This window comes from Heptranchias perlo, chromosome 12 (genome assembly GCF_035084215.1).
Source record: "Heptranchias perlo isolate sHepPer1 chromosome 12, sHepPer1.hap1, whole genome shotgun sequence".
In the NCBI taxonomy this organism is placed as follows: Eukaryota; Metazoa; Chordata; class Chondrichthyes; order Hexanchiformes; family Hexanchidae; genus Heptranchias; species Heptranchias perlo.
In genome coordinates, this window is record NC_090336.1 from 35,089,558 (window position 1) to 35,114,031 (window position 24,474).

Genomic DNA, 24,474 nt, shown 5'->3' on the forward strand with positions numbered 1-24,474 from the left:
CAGGTGCCATGTAGCGAGTGATTTAATTGTTTTACTGTTGGTTATTCATGACTTCTTGCTTTTGTTGAAGGGGAGAAGGAAAGTGTTTCGAATAAAGTTTTTTGATCTGGATTAATACCAGCAAGATGCCAGTAACTATTGGGTTTACCTTCCATCCCCTTACCTCGTAGAGATGCATTCTCAAAGTTTGACAGTGACAGCTTCTTCAGCCTTTTCTTCCCTCTCTTTGCACTATAAATGCCATTAATTTTCTGGACAAGCTACAAGTTTAAAAAAAACACACACATTTAATTCAAGTCAATTTCTGTTCAGAGTCAGCCTTTTCATTAATAAGAATCACTTCTCATTGGTGTACTTCAGTTACAGAGTTGGAAGCTATTTAGCTGAAATCACTATTCATCGGCAAAGCAACATTCCACCAGATACATGGTCAATATAAACCAAGATATACCAATCACAAATGCTGATGCTCTGGCTAACAAATATGTTTAATTATTAAAGCTCATAAACAGATAAAATGATCAATTATCAAATTAACAAATGTCATTAATTTTGATTAAGTTAACTGTACCTGTTTAATTATTTATAAAATAATAAGTCAACCACACGGTGTTGATTTTGAGCGACTGTTTGGACATTTAAGTAGTAGTGATATAAAAATGAAGTACAGCATCAAGACAATGAATTATATTCACATCTTTTATTATATACGAGAGAATATGATAACTTTTTGATTTTAGAACTTGTGGCACAGAGCCACAGATACAGTGATACAGGATTTTCATCTGCCAGCCATCTGTTTCTCACCTGAAAAACATGTAACCGGCAGAGCAAAATCTGCTGGGTATCCTGGGCACACTTCTGCTCACCTGCTTCAATTTCCAGGCAGGTCTTTAAATGGGTGCCCAGCACTCCCACCCAAAAAGGCAGGAGGTGGTTTAAATTTTCCAGTTGGCGTCCTATGCCCGTTGTAGGACCCCAGTTGCGATTTTTGATGGAGAAATGGGTGGAGCATGCAAAGTACATGCTGGTCCCAGTTCTCCCAGGCATTCGATGGCTTAACTAGTGTCACTAAAGGGATTGCTGGAGGCTGCTCGGAAAAAGTATGTTTTTTTGCTTTTTTAAGAAAAGATTTATCTGGGGCTAGGTGGTGCATTCGGCCCACTACCTGCTCTTTCTTGGCACCCCCCCACCACAACCCACCATCCTGCTCCCTCCCCCATCAGGTCCTACCTGTCGGCCGGTTCTGTGTAGAACCCACCTGATTTTCCACCACATCATGCCGGCAAGCTGCAGCGGATTGCCCGTTGGGGCCTGCAGCTCGCCGGTAAAATTTAAACGAGCCCTGAACCTGAAAATGAGCACATTCCTCTTTATATATATTTTTTTTAATTTCCATCCCCTACATCTTCAGGCAATGTAATTGATTGCTTTTCTTTCCGGACAACTTCTAACTGCATCTTAGCTTCCAGCTCCAAGTCCACACCTCCAGCTCACGGTCTTCTGTTTAAAACTTGACTGGCTTTCTCACACGCGAGAGAGATGTGCCTTCAATTCCTTCCCCTTTCAGGGTTTCACCAGTAAGCCTGTCAACCAAACCAACTAATTCCTTTCTCAGGAGTATATTCTCATGCAGAGTTTACATGAATAAAATATTCCGCACCATAATAGTTGTGGTTTTTCTGTTAGGCGACAGAGACAAGATAATGAATTGCTTAATGTCCGTGGTTGTTGTAGGCAATGGTGAGGATAGTTGACTCATTAACATGTCAAACCTCCCCTCCCCCCATCTCAGTGACTGCAGTGCATGGCTTTTTAAACATGTGCAAATTCACGTTGTTTTAAACATTACACTTAAACATAACTCATTCCCAATTCACGCCATAAGGAAAAAAGTGATCAAAAATCTCAAAATGTGACACTGATTTATTACCAACCCCAAGAGCACATGCAGGGCAACACTTGTAAAACCATTCTGACCCTTCCCCGTGCAGCAAGAACACGGAGTTCAGAGGGAGGTGATGGTCGCTTTCTTTAAACTAGCAGCTAATACTACACCTAACACGGCAATGGAGCAGGAAGCTCAAGGGTACGACTAGCTGAGTGAAAGCACTGACCACAATGATCTATCTTTTAGCTCAACCACCAAAAATGTTGTGGTAACACTCTCTTCATAAATCTTTAAACCTGCCCATCTTGGAACGTGCCCATTTCCGTTTTCAACAATGGTTTTGGTATTTTCAATAATCTCTTCAGATGTAACTATTTTGAAAACCTAGTGAATCCTGGACAGAATCTTTTAAAATCAAGTTCCTATACTGGAATGTAAAGCGATTGTCACCGTATCATTCAGATGCCATCACTAGGTGTAAGTTTTTGATCATTTCTTTCTATGTTGATTCTGTGCACAAATGCACTTACAGCTTATATAACATGAGATGCCAATAACCAGAAATCATCACCTTTCCAATGCAGCACTGCAATTCTTACAGTAATTTTTTTTAAAAAGGAACCAATTAGACTTGCTTTACCTTAGGGATCCTCCTGGAGCGGCGTGTGGACAGCAGCTCACTGGTGGTGCTCATGCTGTCGTCGTTGAGGCTGGTGGGGGAAGAGGGCACACTAAGGTGGGACAGAAGCAACACATCATCATGGCTGTGTCTTTTGGACAGTCGTGGTAGTCTAAGGGTCTTCCTGTCTATGGTACTACTCAGACGCAATGACAGACTGCTGGGTTTCGGAGGCAGCTTTGGAAGATAAGTCATTGACCAGGTTAAAGTAAAGTACTGCAGTGCACATAGAGTATATAACATCAACGTATCATTTCATGATCTATTTTGTGCATCAACAGCTTATGAGCTAGATGTTCTTCAAACATTCAGTACTTTCTGTTTCAACCATCCAACCAAATTATGCATGAAGACCAAAAATGCAACTGAGCATATTTCTAGGGTAATTAATTGCAGACTTGAGAATGAGTGTTCATTCTAATCCAAAAAAAGTAAATTCAAATTAATTTGGATATAGACGATAAGGGGGTAGTTTTAACTTGCCCCCCCCCTGCCCCCGACCCAGAAGGGTTAAAAATAAGCAAACGGAAAATAACGACCTCAACTGGCCTCCAACCCGCCCACGCAGGCGGGCCAGGGGTGGTGAGCGACCAATCCGCTCTCAGGAGACGGTCGGTCACTAAAATATTTTAAGGAGGCTGCGTGCCTCCATTTTAACTTGTTTTATTTTTAACACCCACAGGTCGGGATTCCTGGGCCTCGGGTACCCCAGCAGATGAAAGGAGGCGAGAAGGGCCGGATCCATGAGGTAAGTACCTTTACTGCACTGTTTGTGGGGCAGGAGGAGCAGGGGTGCTTCCCCCTGGCACCCCAAGCTTACATTTTAAAAACCCCGCGATGGGACCCTGCGACATCCTATTCACCCCACCCCCCCGCGATGTCCGACCCCCACCCCCCGCAATGTCCGACCCGCAATGTCCGACCCCCACCCCCCGCAATGTCCGACCCGCAATGTCCGACCCCCACCCCCCGCAATGTCCGACCCGCAATGTTCGACCCGCAATGTCCGACCCGCAATGTCCGACCCCCACCCCAGCAATATCCGACCCCCACCCCCCGCAATGTCCGACCCGCAATGTCCGACCCGCAATGTCCGACCCCCACCCCCGCAATGTCCGACCCCCACCCCCGCAATGTCCGACCCCCACCCCCGCAATGTCCGACCCCCACCCCTCACTGTGATGTCCGATCCATCACTCCACGATGTCTCATTCCCCACCACTCCCTACAATGTCGGACTTATTTGACATCCGCTCTCCAGCTGCTTTCTAGTCCGACAGAGAGCCAGCCAGCGGAAAACCTGTTGAAAAGATGTAAAACAGATCCTGCGGCATGATCTGCGGGAAACCCTTACTTCAGGGTTTCCAGTCCGAAAATTCCCCCCCCCCCCTACCTCCCAGCTCTTTCCCCGGCTCCGAGATATTGTTATCGGGCCCTAAATGTGGCCAAGTTGAAGTAATGGAGAAGAAAATTGAGGCTATTAAAAAATGAGTCTGAACTTGACATTCAGATTCTTGAGCTATAAATAATGTACTTAACAGCTGCCCTAATTAGTGTAAGCCTGCGGATCATTCCTTTCTGCCTGAAATATTTCCATCATTTGCAGTTTTTTTAATACTAATCCATACACAGAGTAGAATAAGATCTTGTGACTTCTCTGCCATCTGTTTGCCTCGGGTTTATTTAGTTGGTAATTTCTGTATAAAACAAATATTGAGTCTGCCGAAACATATTTCATTATTGACCCATCATCACTGTTAATAAGAGATGTTTCTCAGCTTACTTCCCTGCATGGAATTGCAACATGTGGTTCCAGACCTGCAGGACACTTTCTGAAACCTGCTGGTAGGTCCTATATCTCACAGATCATTGTTCACATTCCTAATTGTAATACTGCGTGCATTTGATGTGCATCCAATTTACTTGGCATATGTGAAGAATACGCATGTGCTTTGCCTAAGAATGTGTGTACCGAGAGTTGAGCTCCAGTAGCAGTGAGTATTGGTCTACTATAAAAATTTATTTCTATGATTTATGGTTTTGTTTTTCATTTTTGTCTTTTGTAGTACATTTTTTTTACATTATCCATTTTCCATCCAGGGCTCATTTGCACAGGGAAATAAATTGTCCACAAGGAAATATAAGAAGTAATAACCCCTTATGGAGTAAGCCTACAGCTTCCTATCAGTCTCTGTCAAAAACAGTGCAGCATAAGATTCATTACTTATAGAGATGTCTTCCTCAGTAACTTGCAAATGACCTGTAAATAACCCCACCTCACTATAGGCAACATGTTCGTTCGAAGCTTACTCTGTAAGAAACCAACAAGTAAGTAAGTTATAGTCCACTTACTGGTTAGGAAATTAATTATAAGAACATAAGAACATAAGAAATTGGAGCAGGAGTAGGCCAATCGGCCCCTCGAGCCTGCTCCGCCATTCAATAAGATCATGGCTGATCTGATCCCAACCACAAATCTAAAGAACACAAGAAGTCGGAGCAGGACCCGGCCACATAGCCCCTGGGCCCTCTCCGCCACCCACAGGGCATTGACCGATCCGAACTCAGCTTCATGTCCAATTTCCTGCCCGCTCCCCATAACCCCTAATTCCCTTTACTTCTAGGAAACTGTCTATTTCTGTTTTAAATTTATCTAATGATGTAGCTTCCACAGCTTCCTGGGGCAGCAAATTCCACAGACCTACCACCCTCTGAGTGAAGAAGTTTCTCCTCATCTCAGTTTTGAAAGAGCAGCCCCTTATTCTAAGATTATGCCCCCTAGTTCTAGTTTCACCCATCTTTGGGAACATCCTTACTGCATCCACCCGATCAAGACCCTTCACAATCTTATATGTTTCAATAAGATCGCCTCTCATTCTTCTGAACTCCAATGAGTAGAGTCCCAATCTACTCAACCTCTCCTCATATGTCCGCCCCCTCATCCCCGGGATTAACCGAGTGAACCTTCTTTGTACTGCCTCGAGAGCAAGTATGTCTTTTCTTAAGTATGGAGACCAAAACTGTATGCAGTATTCCAGGTGCGGTCTCACCAATACCTTATATAACTGCAGCAATACCTCCTTGTTTTTATATTCTATCCCCCTAGCAATAAAAGCCAACATTCCGTTGGCTTTCTTGATCACCTGCTGCACCTGCATACCAACTTTTTGATTTTCTTGCACTAGGACCCCCAGATCCCTTTGTACTGCAGTACTTTCCAGTCTCTCGCCATTAAGAAAATAACTTGCTCTCTGATTTTTCCTGCCAAAGTGCATAACCTCACATTTTCCATTATATTGCATCTGCCAAATCTCCGCCCACTCACCCAGCCTGTCTATATCCCCTTGCAGGTTTTTTATGTCCTCCTCACTCTCTACTTTCCCTCCCATCTTTGTATCATCTGCAAATTTTGATATGTTGCACTCGGTCCCCTCCTCCAAATCGTTAATATAGATTGTAAAGAGTTGGGGACCCAGCACCGACCCCTGTGGAACACCACTGGTTACTGGTTGCCAGTCCGAAAATGAACCATTTATCCCAACTCTCTGCTTCCTGTTTGATAACCAATCCTCCACCCATGCCAGAATATTACCCCCAATCCCGTGATTTTTTATCTTAAGTAATAATCTTTTATGTGGCATGGTAAGAGGTTAGAGGGACTTAATCCGTTATGTATGGTAATAAAAACAGAACATTTTGGAATAGCTCAGCAAGTCAGGCAGCATCTGTGGAGAAAGAAACAGAGTTAACGTTTCAGGTCGAAGACCTTTTGTCAGAACTGGAAGAAGTTAAAGAGTTAACAGTTTTTAAGCAATTGCAGAGTCGGGGAAAGGAGCGGGGAGGGGAGGAAAGAACAAAAAAGGTCTGTGATAGGGTATGATGTGGAGATGCCGGTGATGGACTGGGGTGGACTAACGTAAGGAGTCTTACAACGCCAGGTTATAGTCCAACTGTTTTATTTGAAAATCCCCTGGATTTCAAATAAAGCTGTTGGACTATAACCTGGTGTTGTAAGACTCCTTACATTTGTGATAGGGTAGAGGGCAAGAGTGATTAAATAACAAAAGGGATGATGGTGCAAGGCAAGGAGGGTGGTAATGGGACAGGTTAAGAAACAAAAGATTGGTCTAGAGGAGCTGAAAATGGCAACAGCAGAACCATATGCAGCAGCTTCATTCCCACAAAAATAATGAAGGCAGTGGTTTTGGCCTGAAGTTATTGAAATGATGTACAAAGGGACTCGGTGTCCTTGTACACCAGTCACTGAAAGCAAACATGCAGGTGCAGCAAGCAGTTAGGAAGATAAATGATATGTTGGCCGTCATTGCAAGAGGATTTGAGTACAGGAGCAAGGATGTCTTACTGCAGTTATACAGGGCCTTGGTGAGACCACACCTGGAGTATTGTGTGCAGTTTTACCTAAGAAAGGATATACTTGCCATAGAGGGAGTGCAGCAAAGGTTCACCAGACTGATCCCTGGGATGTCAGGACTGTCGTATGAGGAGAGATTGGGTCGACTCAGCCTGTATTCACTCGAGTTTAGAAGAATGAGAGGGGATCTCATTGAAATATATATTTTCTGACAGGCTAGACAGACTGGATGTTTCCCCTGGCTGGGGGAGGTCCAGAATGAAGGGTCATAGTCTCGGGATACGGGTAGGACATTTAGGACTGAGATGAGGAGAAATTTCTTCACTCAGAGGGTGGTGAACCTGTGGAATTCTCTATCACAGAAGGCAGTGGAGGCCAAGTCACTGAATATATTTAAGAAGGAGTTAGATAGATTTCTAGACACAAAAGGCATCAAGGGGTATGGGGAGAGAGCAGGAATATGGTATTGACATAGAGGATCAGCCATGATCATATTGAATGGCGGAGCAGGCTCGAAGGGCCGAATGGCCTACTCCTGCTCCTATTTTCTATATTTCTATGAAATCAATGTTGAGTCTGGAAGGTTGTAAAGTGCCTAATCGAAAGATGAGGTGCTGTTCCTCGAGCTTCCGTTGCGCTCCATTGGAACAGTGTAGGAGGCTGAGGACAGAGGTGTCAGAGTGGGAGTGGGACAGGCAATTAAATGGCAAACGACCGGCAGGTCAAGGTCACGCTTGCGGACTGAGAGGAGGTGTTCAGCAAAGCGATCACCCAATCTGCGTTTGGTCTCCCCAATGCAGAGGAGACTGCATTGTGAACAGCGGATACAGTATACCAAATTGAAAGAAGTACAAGTAAATTGCCGTTTCACCTGGCAGTAAATAGCTTCTGCACTCACTCGCCCTCCACACCTGTCTCCGAACCTAAATATTAGTTCATCGATGCTCCACGCTGATGCCACCCTGTCTACGTCAACTTTATCCCACCAGGGGACCTCTGACTTTAACCTTGGACTCCCTCCTATTATCTCCTCTCATTCACACCCTTACCTCCACCTTTGATGCCCTTGTCTCCATTAAAACAATTACTCTCTCTCACCCTGGTCATTCTCACTGGTATGACTCTCATCTCTGCTCCCTTAAGTCCAAGGGACGCAGACTTGAATGTTTATGGCGGACAACTGGTTTAGCCATTCATTGCCAGATCTGGCTGGACCGCATAAAGCACTATCAGGTCCTGCTCTCCTCTGCCAAAACTCCTCACTATGCTAGGATCATCCTGGAATGCAAAGATAACCCCCGACTTCTCTTCTCCACTACAAACCCTCTTCTTAAACCCCTCTCCCCTGCCCCCCCTACCCTCACCTCCAAAGAAAAGTGCGAGGAGCTCATGGAATTCTTTATCACTAAGATTGAGACCATCGTTTCGCTGCCTCTGCCATTTCCCTCCCTTCCCCTAGCCCACCAAGCCAAACTTCCCCTACGGTTCCCCCCTGCCCTAGCCCTGTACACACATCTTTCTCTAGTTTCTCTCCTATCTCCCCTCATGCCCTCTCCGAGTTCATCTTGACCATGAGACTCACCTCCTGCTCCCTCGACACTATTCCCACTAAACTGCTGACCACCCAACCTCCCTACCTGGCCCCCATGTTAGCTGATATTGTTAACGGTTCCCTCTCCTCAGGTACTGTCCCCTTCCCCTTCAAATCTGCCATCATCACCCCACTCCTCAAAAAAAACACCCTTGACCCCTCTGTTCTTGCAAACTACCGCCCCATCTCCAGCCTCCCTTTCCTCTCCAAAGTCCTTGAACGTATTGTTGCCTCCCAAATCCATGCCCATCTTTCTCGCAACTCCATGTTTGAATCCCTCCAATCAGGTTTCCGTCCCTGCCACAGGACTGAAACAGCCCTTATCAAAGTCACAAATGACATCCTATGTGACTGTGACGATGGTAAAATATCCGTCCTCATCCTTCTCGAACTGTCTGCAGCCTTTGACACAATTGACCACACCATCCTCCTCCAACGCCTCTCCATCGTCCAGCTGGGTGGGACTGTGCTCGCCTGGTTCCATTCTTATCTATCCAGTCATAGCCAAAGAATCACCTGCAATGGCTTCTCTTCCCGCTCCTGCACCGTTACCTCTGGAGTTCCCCAAAAAACTATCCTTGGCCCCCTCCTATTTCTCATCTACAAACTGTCCCTTGGAGACATCATCCTAAAACACAACATCAGATTCCACATGTACACTGACAACACCCAGCTCTACCTCACAACCACCTCCCTCGACCCCTCCACTGTCTCCCATTTGTCACATTGCTTGTCCGACATCCAGTACTGGGAGAGCAAAAAATTCCTCCAAATAAATATTAAGACTGAAGTCATTATCTTTGGTCCCCGCTGCAAACTCCATTCCCCAGCGACCAACTCCACCCCTCTCCCTGACCACTGTCTGAGGCTGAACCAGACAGTTCACAACCTTGGCATCCTATTTGACCTTGAAATGAGCTTCCGACCACATATCCTCCCCATTACCAAGGCCGCCTAATTCCACCTCTGTACCATCGCCCGTCTCTGCTCATCTGCTGCTGAAACCCTCATCCATGCTTTTGTAACCTCCAGACTTGACTATTCCAATGTTCTCCTGGCTGGCCAATCATCTTCCACCCTCCATAAACTTGAGCTCATCCAAAATTCTGTTGCCCATATCCTAACTTGCACCAAGTCCCGTTCATCTATCACCCCCGTGCTCGCTGACCTACATTGGCTCCTGGTCCAGGAACGTCTTGATTTTAAAATTCTCATCCTTGTTTCCAAATCCCTCCATGGCCTCACCCCTCCCTATCTCTGTAACTTCCTCCAGCCCTACAACCCTCCGAGATCTCTGCGCTCCTCCAATTCTGGCCTCTTGCGCATCCCCGATTTTAATCGCTCCACCATTGTGGCCGTGCTTTCAGCTGCCTAGGCTCTAAGCTCTAGAATTCCCTCCCTAAACCTTCCCACCTCTCTATCCTCCTTAAAACATACCTCTTTGACCAAGCATTTGGTCACCTATCCTAATATCTCCTTATGCGGCTCGGCGTGAAATTTTGTTTGACAACGCTCCTGTGAAGCACCTTGGGATGTTTTACTAAGTTACTGGCGCTATATAAATGCAAGTTGTTGTTGTTGAAGCAGAGTTTGGGGCCCTGGACGGTGGGAAGGGAAGAGGTAAAAGGGCAGGTGTTGCATCTCCTGCACTCGCATGGGAATGTGCCGTGGGGAGGAGTGCGGGTGTCGGGGGTGATGAAAGAGTGGACCAGCGTGTCACAGAGGGAACGGTCCCTTCTGAATGTTGAAAGGGGAGGGGAGGGGAAGATGTGTTTGGTGTTGGGATGGCGTTGGAGGTGGCGGAAATGGCTAAGGATGATACATTGAATGTGGAGGCCGGTCGGGTGAAACATGAGGACAAGGGGGACCCTATCATGGAAACTGCTTCTAATTTCCACCCTTCCTCCCCTTTACATGATCCATCTCCGACTCTTCCCTTCCTCGACTTCTCTATCTCCATTTCTGGCGATAGGCTGTCAACCAATATCTATTATAAGCCCACCAATTCCCACAGCTACCTTGGTTACACTTCCTCCCACCCCGCTTCCTGTAACGACTCTATTCCCTTCTCCCAGTTTCTCCATTGCATCTGTTCTGACGATGCCACCTTCCACACCAGTGCTTCCGATATATCTTCCTTTTTCCTCAACCGAGGATTCTCCTCCACTGTAGTTGACAGGGCCCTCTACCATGTCTGTCTTATTTCCCGTACTTCTGCTCTCACCCCTTCCCCTCCCTCCCAGAACCGTGATAGGGTCCCCCTTGTCCTCACCTTCCAGCCCACCAGCCTTCACATTCAACAGATCATCCGCCGCCATGTCCAGCATGATCCCACCACCAAACACATCTTCCCCTCCCTTTTCAGCATTCCGAAGGGACCGCTCCCTCCACGACACCCTGGTCCACTCCTCAATCACCCTTAACACCCGCTCTCCTCCCCAAGGCATCTTCTCTTGCGAGCGTAGGAGTTGCAACACCTGTCCTTTCACCTCCTCCCTTCCCACCGTCCAGGGCCCCAAACATTCCTTCCAGGTGAAACAAGATTTACTTGTATTTCTTTCAATTTAATATACTGTATTCGCTGCTCACAATGCGGTCTCCTCTACACTGGGGAGACCAATCACAGATTGGATGATTGCTTTACTGAAGTCCGCAAGTGTGACCCTGACCTGCCGGTCACTTGCCATTTTAATTCCCCGTCCCACTCCCACTCTGACCTCGGCCTCTTACACTGTTGCAATGAAGCTCAATGGAAGCTTGAGGAACAGCACCTCATCTTTCGTTTAGACACTTTACAACCTTCCAGACTCAACACTGATTTCAATAACTTCAGATCATAACCACTGCTCCCATTTTTTTGGACAGCAAGTGCTGGTAATGGTTCTGCTGTTGCCATTTACAGCTACTCCTGACCAATCTTTTGTTTTATTTGTCCCATTACCACCTTTCTTGCCTTTCATTATCATTCCTTTTGTCATTTAATCACTCCTGCCCTCCACCCTATCACAGACTTTCCCTTTTGTTCTTTCATCCCCTCCCCCTGCCTCTGTACTTACTTAAAAACTGTTATCTCTTTAACATCTTGCAGTTCTGATGAAAGGTCTTTGACCTGACTCTTTTTCCACAGATGCTGCCTTGCTTGCTGAGCTTTTCCAGCATTTTCTGTTTTTATTTCAGATTACCAGCATCTGCACTATTTTATTTCTTTTATGTACGGTAACAGGTATGTAATAGAAGTACCAAGATAGCAGCAATTTCTCAGTTTGCCATGATATTTTTAAATTACATAGACTAATCAGAATGAAAAGCTATTTGAGAGCTGCAGAGTTTCACCAGCCTAAACATTCACTCCCTTCACCATCGGCGCACAGTGGCTGCAGTGTGTACCATCCACAAGATGCACTGCAGCAACTCGCCAAGGCTTCTTCGACAGCACCTCCCAAACCCGCGACCTCTACCACCTAGCACATGGGAACAACACCACCTGCACGCTCCCCTCCAAGTCACACACCATCCTGACTTGGAAATATATCGCCGTTCCTTTGTCGTCGCTGGGTCACAATCCTGGAACTCCCTACCTAACAGTAATATGGGAGAACCTTCACCAGATGGACTGCAGCGGTTCAAGAAGGTGGCTCACCAACACATTCTCAAGGGCAATTGGGGATGGGCAATAAATGCTGGCCTTGCCAGCGACGCCCACATCCCATGAACGAATAAAAAAATGTCCAGTCATATCACAAATCACTGACAACTTGGATCTGCCAATCGCTATCTATAGTATTTCTAGGCTGTTATTGTCTTTGTAGCAGAACTACTGATGCCAATGTCAACTTTAAGGTGCTGAGGTAATTAAGATGGTGTCCTGATGGATAATTTGGAATGAAAATACAATGTTCACCCCTGACGGTAAACAGAAAAACAGAGGCTGGCATGGTTTTATTACAATGAATGATTACCCTTTTGAGCAATTTAGATACAAATTCAGACATAAAGCCTACATCGTAGGTTACCATTGATAAACTAGAACCATAAATATCAATCTCTTTCATTAGTTCCATACCTCAAAACAACTGCTCAAAAGGTGACTCTGACCCTGAATGAACTTGTTAAATATTATTGGGAAATTCCATCATCTGTAAAAGACTATGGAATTTGAAGCATGGGCATTATGTGACTTTTTATAGTCTAATGTTATGGATCATCAAGAATAAAATATAACATGTTTACATTATGGGGGTAACTTTCACCTTCACCGTTTGGGCAGGAAACTGGCAAAGTGGATCACCCGCCCGTTACTGAACCCATCGATTTTTATTTCCATTCATGCCCCTCCTGGCCCTCAAAAACAATTGTAAAAAAAGCTTAAGTGGCCATGTTCTGATCATTTGCCAGAATTCCTTTTAAGGTCTGCCTTTTAGGCCGCTCAACGCCTGGTACCAACGGGCAGAGTGTGCGCAGCGCATGCCTCATCCATTGGTACTTCAAATTACTACAGGGACCCTGATTTAAATATTTGAATAAGGCTTCTGCCTTTTTCATCCAGGACCGCTAGGCACCCATTTTAAGGCTCATTTGAAAATCGAGTCAGGCAGACCAACTTCATTGCATTTTCTTGTCAAGTATGTAAATTATCAATTTATTTTAAAATAGGATTGGTAGAGCCCTGTATTTTTAAAGATGGGAGCTATGTTTCTGTGTTTTGGTAGGAGTTTAGTAGTGTAGCATGGGTTTGAACCACTTCCACACTGCTTTTAATAAAGTCAATATAAAACAGTTGTTTTCAGTGCATAATGACACCATAAGAAAGATAGATCAGAGTATTTTCCAAATGGTGAGAAGCTAAAGGCTGGGGAGGAACAGAGAGATTTAGGAGACCAAGTTCAGAAATCACTAAAAGCTAGTGGACAGGTACAAAAAAATAATTAAAAAGGCTAATGGAACGTTGGCCTTTATCTCAAGGGGGCTGGAATACAAAGGGGTGGAAGTTATGTTTACATAAAGCTCTGGTTAGACCCCACCTGGAGCACTGTCTTCAGTTCTGGGCACCACACCTCAGGAAGCATATACTGGCCTTGGAGGGGGCGCAGCACAGATTCACCAGAATGATACCGGGGCTAAAAGGGTTAAATTATGAGGACAGATTGAATAGACTAGGTTTGTATTCCCTTGAATATAGAAGATTAAGGAGTGATCTAATTGAGGTGTTCAAGATGATTAAAGGATTTGATAGGATAAATAGAGAGAAACTATTTCCTCTGGTGGGAGAGTCCAGAACAAGGGGGTATAACCTTAAAACCATTCAGGGGTAATGTCAGAAATCAGTTCTTCACACAAAGGGTAATGGAAATCTGGAATTCTCTCCCCCAAAAAGCTGTTGAGGCTAATTGAAAATGTCAAAACTGAGACTTGTAGACTTTTGTTAGGCAAAGGTATTAAGGGTTACGGAACTAAGGTGGGTAGATGGAGTTAAGGTACAGATCAGCCATGATCTAATTGAATGGTGGAACAGGCTCGAGGGGCTGACTGGCCTACTCCTGTTCCTAAATGTATTCAAAAAGGTTTATGATTTCACTAGAAATACAGACCAGGGGAAATTTTCATAAACTGTGTCAGCTGTGGTTCAGTGTATAGCACTCCTGTCTCTGAGTCAGAAGGTTGTGGGTTCAATTTTTGGACACTAAGGGAATTAAGGGATATAGGAGTTGAGTGACTGGTGGAGCAGCCCGTATGGCCTACTCCTGCTCCTATTTCTTATGTTCTTATTCCCATTCCAGTGACTTGAGCTGACACTCCAGTGCACTACTGAGGGAGTGCTGCACTGTCGGAGGTGCCGCCTTTTGGATGAGACGCTAAAACGAGACCCTGGCTGCCCTCGCAGGTGGATGTAAAAGATCCTATGGCACTATTTCGAAGGAAAGCAGGGGAGTTGTCCCCGGTATCCTGGCCAATATTCATCCTTCAACCAACATCACTAAAAAACATATTATCTGGTCATTATCACATTGCTGTTTGTGGGAGCTGGCTATGGGCAAACTGGCTGCTGCTTTTCCTACATTGCAACAGTGACTACACTTCAAAAGTAATTCATTGGCTGGAAAGCACTTGGGGATGTCCTGACGTCATGAAAGGCACAATATAAATGCAAGTTTTTTTTTTAAAACTATTTTATAAATTTTCAATGTCACTCCACACAGTGACCACAGCAGTTCTCCCTTCTTTGTGGCAACTTGGGAATAAAGTTGCCTATCTCTTGTGCATATATGTTTAAAAGCCCTCCAACTGTACCTCAGCACAGTATACTAGCACTCATATCAAAAACAAAGATAGTGGGCTGGAATTTCTTGGGTCAAACTCACGCAGAAATTATGCCCAAATTTACACCGGTTTCTGCGTCGGTCTTGCCAACGGGAACTTACGCCCAAATTTCCTGTACAGCTCATTTTCCTACGTTGGAACGTAAAAACCGGCATGAAACAAATGTAAATGGAGCGCCCAATAGGGGAAATGTATTGGGCTGCTGTCTTCTGCTATGATGCCTTACTCTCAGAGCCCCGTGCCTCTGCTGCTCATCTTCCATTATGGGGCACGCCCATTGGGAAGGTCATTCTAGCTGAGGTGTGAAAAATTTCAGGTGCACTGAGACTGACAGTGGTTGGTTCCATAAAGTGCAGGTCTCAGTTAGAAATATTGAAAAAGAAATGTAAAGAAAATGGCTATTAAACTCCAGAAATCTCAGTCCCGCTAATATCAGGTGACTTTGGACCATGCTGCCCCAAAATTTTTGGCCATAAATCTATGCCAGCAAATTATTCGTGTAAATCCAGGAAATGCACGAGCAGTACTTTTGAATAGGGGGCGGAGCTATGTAAATGAGAGGCAGAGGGATTTGGTGCATCTATCCCAGGAATGGCACAAACAATCGAGGAAGTTCACACGTAGCAATGTTTTGACGTAAAATCGGCGTAAGTCAGTTACGTGCAAATTTCCTTACAAATAAAACGTGCAACTCCACTCTTACACCACAGTTACGCCAAAACTTTCCAGGAAATTCCAGACAAATATTTTAATTTTAATGCTGACCAAGATCTGATCTATATTAGAAACCGATGTTACTAATATTATGCAACACTCAGTGACATCTTATGGTGATAGTTTCTTGACCCATAAAATATTTTTCTTTACATTCACATTTATTCAATTAGTTATGTAGAATAGTACCACAAATGTTCTATTTAAAACATGCTTCATGACAATGCAATCATTTTACGATTAAGCATAATGAAATAGTTAGAAGAATTTCTCTGGCATGTTCCTACTTGATTTAAACCAGTCTGGCTAGTGCAGCTGTGGCAGTTCCTTTATAAGACCAAACTTGATATATTATACATTTATCACTATTCACAGGGCCCACTTCTCTGTAAGCGTATCGAAACCACACTACTACCCACTAGCTGGTCTGTACATTCCTGCTATTATTCACATTAACTGAACTTTCTGAAGACTGCAATAGTATTTCTGGATTGATGGCAAAAAAATACGGCTTTTTTTTAACATAAATTACGCATACCCTGATTTACAGTAAAATGTGGTGATAAGTCATGCCTTCATAATGGTTTTCATGACCTGGCAGTGCAACTGATTTACTTTGCTGGCCAGAGAAAACTTGTGAGTGTGACTTTTACACAGGTGCAACCAATTTCACGGTGAGACTGTGGCACAGTTTATAAATTTATTTTGCTCTGTTTTGTCACAAATTTAGAGAAAATAATTTTTGTGGACATTGACACGGAAGAGTCTGTATTTTGAAAGCTGCTAATACTCAAATGGATGCTTTGAATTATTGCATATTTGCATATATATAAAGAAAGTCCATCAACTCTTACGTTAATATCCTCACTAAAGATTTTATGATATCACTTTGACTAGAATAAAGATATTTGTACTATTAATACTCATTTGAAACACAAATAAAATTAGTAATTGGTTTACAAAACAACAACTTTAATTTATATAGTGCCTTTAATGTAGTAAAATGTCCCAGAGGTGTTATCAGACAAAATTTGACAAAAGTCTGCATTTATATCCAATCTCTTAGAAATGTTCCAAAGCACTTTTCATATTATCACATCTGAAGGACAACACTTTTGACAATAAGACACTACACCTCAGTACTGCACTGGACTGTTATCCTAGATTACATACTCAAATCCTGGAGTGGGACTTGAACCCACAGCCTTAATTTTACGTAGGAAAAAATGTCCCATTTATATAATAATTGGAACAATATAAGGTTGACAGGTCCATTTCAGGATGAGTGAAAGCTCCCTGACAGGCACTTGTGAATAAAATTACACTGTGAAATTAAACCAGATTTACACTGAACATATAATTATCAATATTTCTGAATTGCTATAGCTTCAAACATCCTAAACTGAGCTAACTTCATAAAAAAGCAGACTCTGTTTTAATACTTATGTTTTGACAAGCTAGTATTATGTTTTCCCTCACAACTTATAACTAGTGCTTTTTTGGCTTAAAGTCAAAAAGCAATCAAAAGCATAAAACATCACTTAACCCAGAACCGTTGTTTCTTTAATGCTTAGCATGTTTATTTCATTTTCAAGTTTAATTTTTTAAAAATCTTTTCTGTTTCTGATAAGTTGTGAAAACAGCTTACATTTCCAAAAAAAAATCAACTTGGTAGGCCGACAGCAAAAGATCACTACTTTCCCAGTTCCGTCCTCTACTCCTCTAGCCTTGTGAAAACAAACAGACCCAGAGGTCTTCCTGTATGAACTGGATGAGAATTTCCACTGAATTAAAGCAAGAGAATTACCTGGGGAGGTGTAGTGTACTTCCTGTCCTGAGGGGACCACATCCTGTGCAAAGAGTCTAGGGAATTCTCAGATGACAGCTGTAACTTTCTGCCAGGGTAGCGGCCTTTCAGCTCCACATCTTCATAAGGATTTTCTTTAGGTGTATCTGTGAAGCAGTGTAAGGAAAAAACAGGCTGATTCAACAGAGTCATGTGAATCTAAAAATATTTCCTCAGCTGGCAGACTGAGTCAGACTGCTGTTTGCAGTTATTTTTTTTTTCTCCTGTTTGGTAGCACTTTTTTGTTGTTTTACCCAGTGCTTTGCTAAAGGATAAAGTCCTGTTTAGAAAGAGGACCAGAGCAGTAACCCTTCATAAATCCCGTACAATGCCTGACATAAATGGGCAGCTCTAGCGTCAGTGAACAGGATGTGATGTCATTTGGACTATTGCTTAAGGATTGGTTTAAGAAATTTTTTAACTTTTGGTGACTCATTTTCTGACCCTAAAGTTGTGCAATGTGTACAGTTCTACTCAGTATGTTAATACTTGGCTACTATTCCTTAGAACAGAATACCATACTTTTTTTTTAAAAATAGTCCGATATCTGCATTTCAGTGTCTTTAATATTGTTTCAATTAATTGGTCAGTCTCACAGCAGCTGTGGAATGCTTCAACTGGCAATGAGAGAGCATTAGCTCAAACCCAAGGCATCTCAAAGAGACAGATTTTTACAATGAGAATGTGCCCATTAAGACCCTATTTTCTCATTTGGAAATAGCAAAAATGTTTATATTAATTCACTTTCTACATTTGAAAGCCCAACTTATAAAGTCCTAGAAAACTTATAGGCACCTATATTGTCAGAGGAAAGGTACTCATGGCCCTCTCAGAACCTCACAAATTGCAATGGTGCAGATTGATCCTCATACCAGTTTGCCTAAACTACAAAAAGACATAAAGCACGAGTCTTCTTTCCTCTTCTGAAGGTACAAACTCTCACTGTACTGTTCTGTAGACACTGGCCTCACCCCAGTACTTTGCCAAAGTTGTCTTTCCTTATGTATGAGCCTAGGCAGTGATTCAACATGTAGGGGAACACAATCAAGCTCAATATTGTCCTAACAAATATCTACAACTTCCAGCATGCAGTTACTGGAAAGTGTTCAGGAATGAGAATTTGAGCTAATTTCCCCTCCAGGCCAATTTTTTTTTTCTTCTTTTATTTTATTTTTAAGTGTTTAGGCCCCCTTTTTATAAGAAGGAGAGGGGGGATTAGGGAAGGCAAATTGTAGCGCACCAACCACCATCCCAGCTGAGGTCAGATGACTCAGCAATATAAATTAGCATGTCAAGGTGACCTGGGATAGGCTGTGAGACCTGTAAAAAAAAAAGTGAACTAGACAAGCTATTTGAAAGTAAAATAGTCCTAGAATTGACTATTTGTTTACTAGAAAGCAAAGTGATTCAAGAATAGTTATGAGACTGTCAGGAAGCAGAACAATCAGAAAAAAAGTGTAGAGTTACAGCATTTTTTCACACTTGCTATTGTTTGTCTGCTTGGTTAGAAACCAGCACTTTGCAGATCTACAGGCCCAAAATCACCAAAAGGTAATTTTGGTGTTTTTTTTTACAAGAACCCTTTATGCCCATGGATGCCTATTTCTAGGAAATCACTAAAGTACTGCAATGGCCAACAAGATTCTTTGAGAAAGTAAGTGACCTTGCATAACACCAAGGGAAATTAGAGATTTCAGTGGCTATTTTGATAGGAACTTGGAGAGTGAGAGAATAAGAGAAGGAAAGAGCAAAAGAAAACCAAATGGAAGAAAAAAGTAGAGAAAATGGAAGACAGAAAGCAAAGAAACCATGGAGTAATAAGAGGCACATTGAAATGAGACATTCAGTAAGTTATGAATATTATGTTATAATTTTAAATCTGAAATTTTTCTGTATACATAATGAAAAACCAGTGGAACCTGTTCCTCTGCTTATCTCTGGGTGGGGGGGTGAAGAAAAAATCAGCTTGTCATTGATTCCTTCATGTCTGTGATATAAGTTAAGCATTTTTGTCTCTGACATATCATAGGATAGGCTTCTTTCTTTCTGTCACAACAAGTATGTGGGTAGAATTTAACTATAGGCAGACTTCAGGTGGGAGGAGCTGCCCACTCCGAGGCCCGAGCTATTTTGAGGGCGAGGCCTTATTTCAATAATCCCAGCAAGCTGCAAGCGCTCACAGGTAGTTCACCAGTCGATGGGAAGCACTAATTCCAGTGGCTCCATTATGTAACTGATATGGAAGGGGAGGCAATCGTGGGGGTGGGGGGCACGAACAGGCCGGCAGCAGGCCAGGAGATGTTTGCGGGCCAGGAAGACCATCCATCTTCCCACCGAGCATAAGAAGAAGATATTAGATGTGGTGACCAAATGCTTGGTCAAAGAAGTGGGTTTTAAGGAGGGTATTAAAAGAGGAGAGGGAAAGGCGAAAAGGTTTAGGAAGGGAATTCCAGAGTGTGGGGCCTAGACAGTCAATGGTGAAGCAGAGGGAGGGGGATGCACAAGAGGCCAGAGTCAAAGTCACAGAGTTTGGTGGGGGGGTGCAGTTGTAGGACTGAAAGAGGTTAGAGAGACTGGGTGATGGGCAGGAGTGGGGCCAAGAGTAAAGAGAAATGAGTTAGGAGTAATGGGCTTGGGTCTACAGTGGCAGCCAAAATGCACATGCAAACGGACACAGATGGAATTCAGGTTACATTGGCCTGGGATAGACATGGCCTGGTTGTAACCAGAAGACAGGGAGGAGATGAGAGTGTCCAAAATAAAGTGTGAGGTGCAATGGTGTGACGACGTTAACTTGTAACCACGGTGGAATAAGCTCTATCTTACCTACAAGTTATGACTTGATTTTAAGAGATTTAAATTTTGTTGCGATCAAATTCTGAGAAATTTTGCAGCCGGTCTTGTCTGAAATGTGCAACAACCTGCCGTCATGCAAAGTTTAATATTGAGAAACCTTTGTGGCTAGTCCAGGTCATATTGCAGTTCAGAGCAGCAGACACAACTGTTAATTTATATCTCCTGAGAAGGGTTAGTTAAGCCTGCAAGTACTGAAAATCTACAGTGCATCATTGTTTCTGTTCACTTATTCATTTACTATTCAATAAATGTTTGGTAATTTATAACCCAAGCCAGGTTCTAGTGAAATATTTATTTTACTGCCTCCTGAAGATGAGGAAGATCACATGAAGGCACTTCATGACTGTCTATTGTGATTGGATGGGAAGATATTGCAGTGATGAAACAGCAACCAAACCGACAGCTGAGAATTCAATAGTGGGCAGTGAAATCAATAGAAATGAGAATCGGGCAGTTTCGAAAACGAGTGTCCAACCCGCAGTGCCGGTTTTATGCCTGGGCAGCAAGTTGAAAATCTAGCCCAACATGTCTTTCATCGATCTCAGAAGCACACCTGTGTAATTTTTAAAAATATATAAACTAGTCATTTTTATGATCTCTCGGAGAAATTGACAATTTGTGTCTAATTTTCTGCTGCGGTCTCATAACTAATAGGAACTGGATCGACACTACTATAAATTCATCATAAGTTCACAGTGGAATCTTATCACCTGAGAGAGAGCAGTCTTTTGTCCCACCAGCCTGGGCCAGATTCAAATTCAAGTCAAAGGACACAGTGCCACTGTACCACCGAGTCCTCGTAAGAAATGGCTTTAGGCTACATCTACACTACAACCTCTTAGCGTTCACATCAGTGCTACAGTTGTAGTGTGAATGCAGCCTTAAACTAGCAGTTGATGAAGAGTTAATGCTTTAGGAACAATAAATGTTGAAAAATAATACACCAGTGTCAGAAATGGCTCCAGGTGTAGAAATGTCAAGGAAGTTCATCACAGCTCAGAGACATGTATTCTGAATTTACTGGAGTATTTTAGATGAGGTAGTGCCTGTTTATATGGGATATTCAACAATAATATAACAATTATTGTTAAACTTTTTGATTGGGATGCAGGAAAATCTAGACTTTTTTTTGTATACATGTAGATATTTAGTAAAATCTGACCGTGTATTCCCACACCTGCGTATGTTTAATCATTAATAAAACTGACATACCAGACCTTGTAGTAGTAATAAAAAAAACTCATGGAAGCATTAAATTGCATTCTGAACTAATTTATCAAATAAGCAGCTCAGTGAACCATCACATTTAGACACAATCATCCGGAGCAGAGATGAGATACTTTCAAATATTAACCAGTTATTCATGATGTTGCCTGCCTATTGCACAGCTCCAACACATGGCAATGTTTCATTGATCCAGCTATTTCTTACTGCCATTTTGGAAAGTCACATTTTGGGATTTTGTTCACTTTTTCTTCACGGAAAGAATTTTGAGAATGAGTTATGTTTAAGGGCTGTGTTTTAACATAAAGTGAATTCATACAGGTTTAAAGACAAAAACTGCAGGCATTCAAGAATGTGTATTAAAGCCAGACGAGCTAGAGTTAGTTTAGGGGATGATGTGGAGATGCCGGTGATGGACTGGGGTTGACAATTGTAAACAATTTCACAACACCAAGTTATAGTCCAGCAATTTTATTTTAATTTCACAAGCTTTCAGAGGCTTCCTCCTTCCTCAGGTGAATTTTGTGGAAATTTTTTTTCCCACAAAATTCACCTGAGGAAGGAGGAAGCCTCTGAAAGCTTGTGAAATTAAAATAAAATTGCTGGACTATAACTTGGTGTTGTGAAATTGTTTACAAGTTTAGGGGATGACACAGCTCACAGTCTATTTCATACTGATAATACAAAGAACTATTGTCTCATCTCAGGGGCATTAAGCAATTCATTATCTCATTGCAGTTGACCAATTAATGTAAGCACCCATTATAGGGAGGATATTTCTATGCATGTGGGCACAGCATCAGCTGTCCACGGAGAAAATAACCCCCTCGGAGAGGGACTAGTCAGTTTGGGTGACTGGACTTTTGGCAAATCTATGCGTAGACAGGTGTCGGAGATAGGTTCCCTCTGCTTCTGGGGTCAGAATTAACATAAGTCATCGGGAAAATGCTGGAATCCATTATTAAAGAAGTGGTAACAGGGCACTTTGAAAATCATAATATGATTCGGCAGATTCAACATGGTTTTATGAAAGGGAAATCATGTTTGACAAATTTATTAGTCTTTTGAGGATGTAACTAGCAGGGTAAATAAAGGGGAACCAGTGGATGGTAGTATATTTGGATTTTCAAAAGGCATTCGATAAGGTGCCACATAAAAGGTTGTTACGCAAGATAATGGGTTGGGGGTAATATATTAGCATGGATTGAGGATTGTTTAAAGGACAGAAAACAGAGAGTAGGAATAAACGGGTCATTTTCAGGTTAGCAGGCTGTAACTAGTGGAGTGCTGCAAGCATCAGTGCTTGGGCGTGAGCTATTTACAATCTATATTAATGACTTGGATGATGGGACCGAGTGTAATGTATCCAAGTTTGCTGACTATGCAAAGTTAGGTGGGAAAGTAAGCTGTGAGGAGGACACAAAGGGCTCAGTTTTAAAATCGAATTGCGGGTGCATGGAGGAGGGAGGGCTGCGAAAATCCCGAGCAGGTTCAGAAGCCGGCTCCAGCCTGCCGACTTCCGGGGTTGCTATAGATGCAGTGTGCAATTAAAGTCAGCGGGATGATAGTTAAATAACCATATGTACCTCATTGAGATACTTAAGGTACTTTATTTCTGATGTCGTAGATAGCTAAACCTATTTTAAACTCACCTGGGCGGCTTTCCCACGGCTTCCGATTCATGCCTGGATCAGGCAAAAATAAATGAAATAAATTAAATAAAAAAACAAAATCACCCTGCTCCGATATCCCTGATGTCCCCCCCACCTCGATCTTCAGCGCCCTCCACTCTCTGTTCCAGCACTGGATGACATTCTCACTATCTCTCTTTCTCATTCTGTCAATCAGGCTGGCTGCCGGGCACGAAACCCGGAAACAACTTTAATCACCATCAATTATATCGTGATCGCGTCAGAAAAGATAAGTTTTTTTTAAAAATTCGAGCTTGCCACGCACACCTTCACCGCCCCCTGTACCCCCCCCCCCCCCCCCCCCCCCCCCACCAGCTGCCAACCTGCCACCGTATCAAAATTGAGCCCAAAGAGTCTGCAAAGAGATATAGACAGGGCAAGAATGTGACAGATGGAGTATAATGTGGGGAAATGTGGGGTTATTCACTTTGGTTGGAAGAACAGAAAAACAGAATATTTTTTAAATGGTGAGAAACTATTAAATCATATAGAAGTTACAACATGGAAACAGGCCCTTCGGCCCAACATGTCCATGTCGCCCAGTTTATACCACTAAGCTAGTCCCAATTGCCTGCACTTGGCCCATATCCCTCTATACCCATCTTACCCATGTAACTGTCCAAGTGCTTTTTAAAAGACAAAATTGTACCCGCCTCTACTACTGCCTCTGGCAGCTCGTTCCAGACACTCACCACCCTTTGAGTGAAAAAATTGCCCCTCTGGACCCTTTTGTATCTCTCCCCTCTCACCTTAAATCTATGTCCCCTCGTTATAGACTCCCCTACCTTTGGGAAAAGATTTTGACGATCTACCTTATCTATGCCCCTCATTATTTTATAGACTTCTATAAGATCACCCCTAAACCTCCTACTCTCCAGGGGAAAAAGTCCCAGTCTATCTAACCTCTCCCTATAAGTCAAACCATCAAGTCCCGGTAGCATCCTAGTAAATCTTTTCTGCACTCTTTCTAGTTTATTAATATCCTTTCTATAATCGGGTGACCAGAACTGTACACAGTATTCCAAGTGTGGCCTTACTAATGTCTTGTACAACTTCAACAAGACATCCCAACTCCTATATTCAATGTTCTGACCAATGAAACCAAGCATGCTGAATGCCTTCTTCACCACCCTATCCACCTGTGACTCCACTTTCAAGGAGCTATGAACCTGTACTCCTAGATCTCTTTGTTCTATAACTCTCCCCAACGCCCTACCATTAACGGAGTAGGTCGTGGCCCGATTCGATCTACCAAAATGCATCACCTCACATTTATCTAAATTAAACTCCAT

General features: G+C 43.1%; 1 protein-coding gene across 3 annotated transcripts in view; it reads right to left on the reverse strand.

The window, feature by feature from the left end:
• dennd2b (DENN domain containing 2B) overlaps window positions 1–24,474 on the reverse strand; it is a 378,850-nt gene that overhangs the window by 93,525 nt on the left and 260,851 nt on the right. For all 3 annotated transcript variants that reach the window (XM_067993945.1, XM_067993943.1, XM_067993944.1), the window contains exons 5-7: window positions 17,373–17,518; window positions 2,532–2,747; window positions 164–260 (exon numbers count right to left, since the gene is read on the reverse strand). In XM_067993945.1, coding sequence (XP_067850046.1) covers window positions 164–260; window positions 2,532–2,747; window positions 17,373–17,518 — 459 coding nt within the window. The remainder of the gene's footprint in view (window positions 1–163; window positions 261–2,531; window positions 2,748–17,372; window positions 17,519–24,474) is intronic.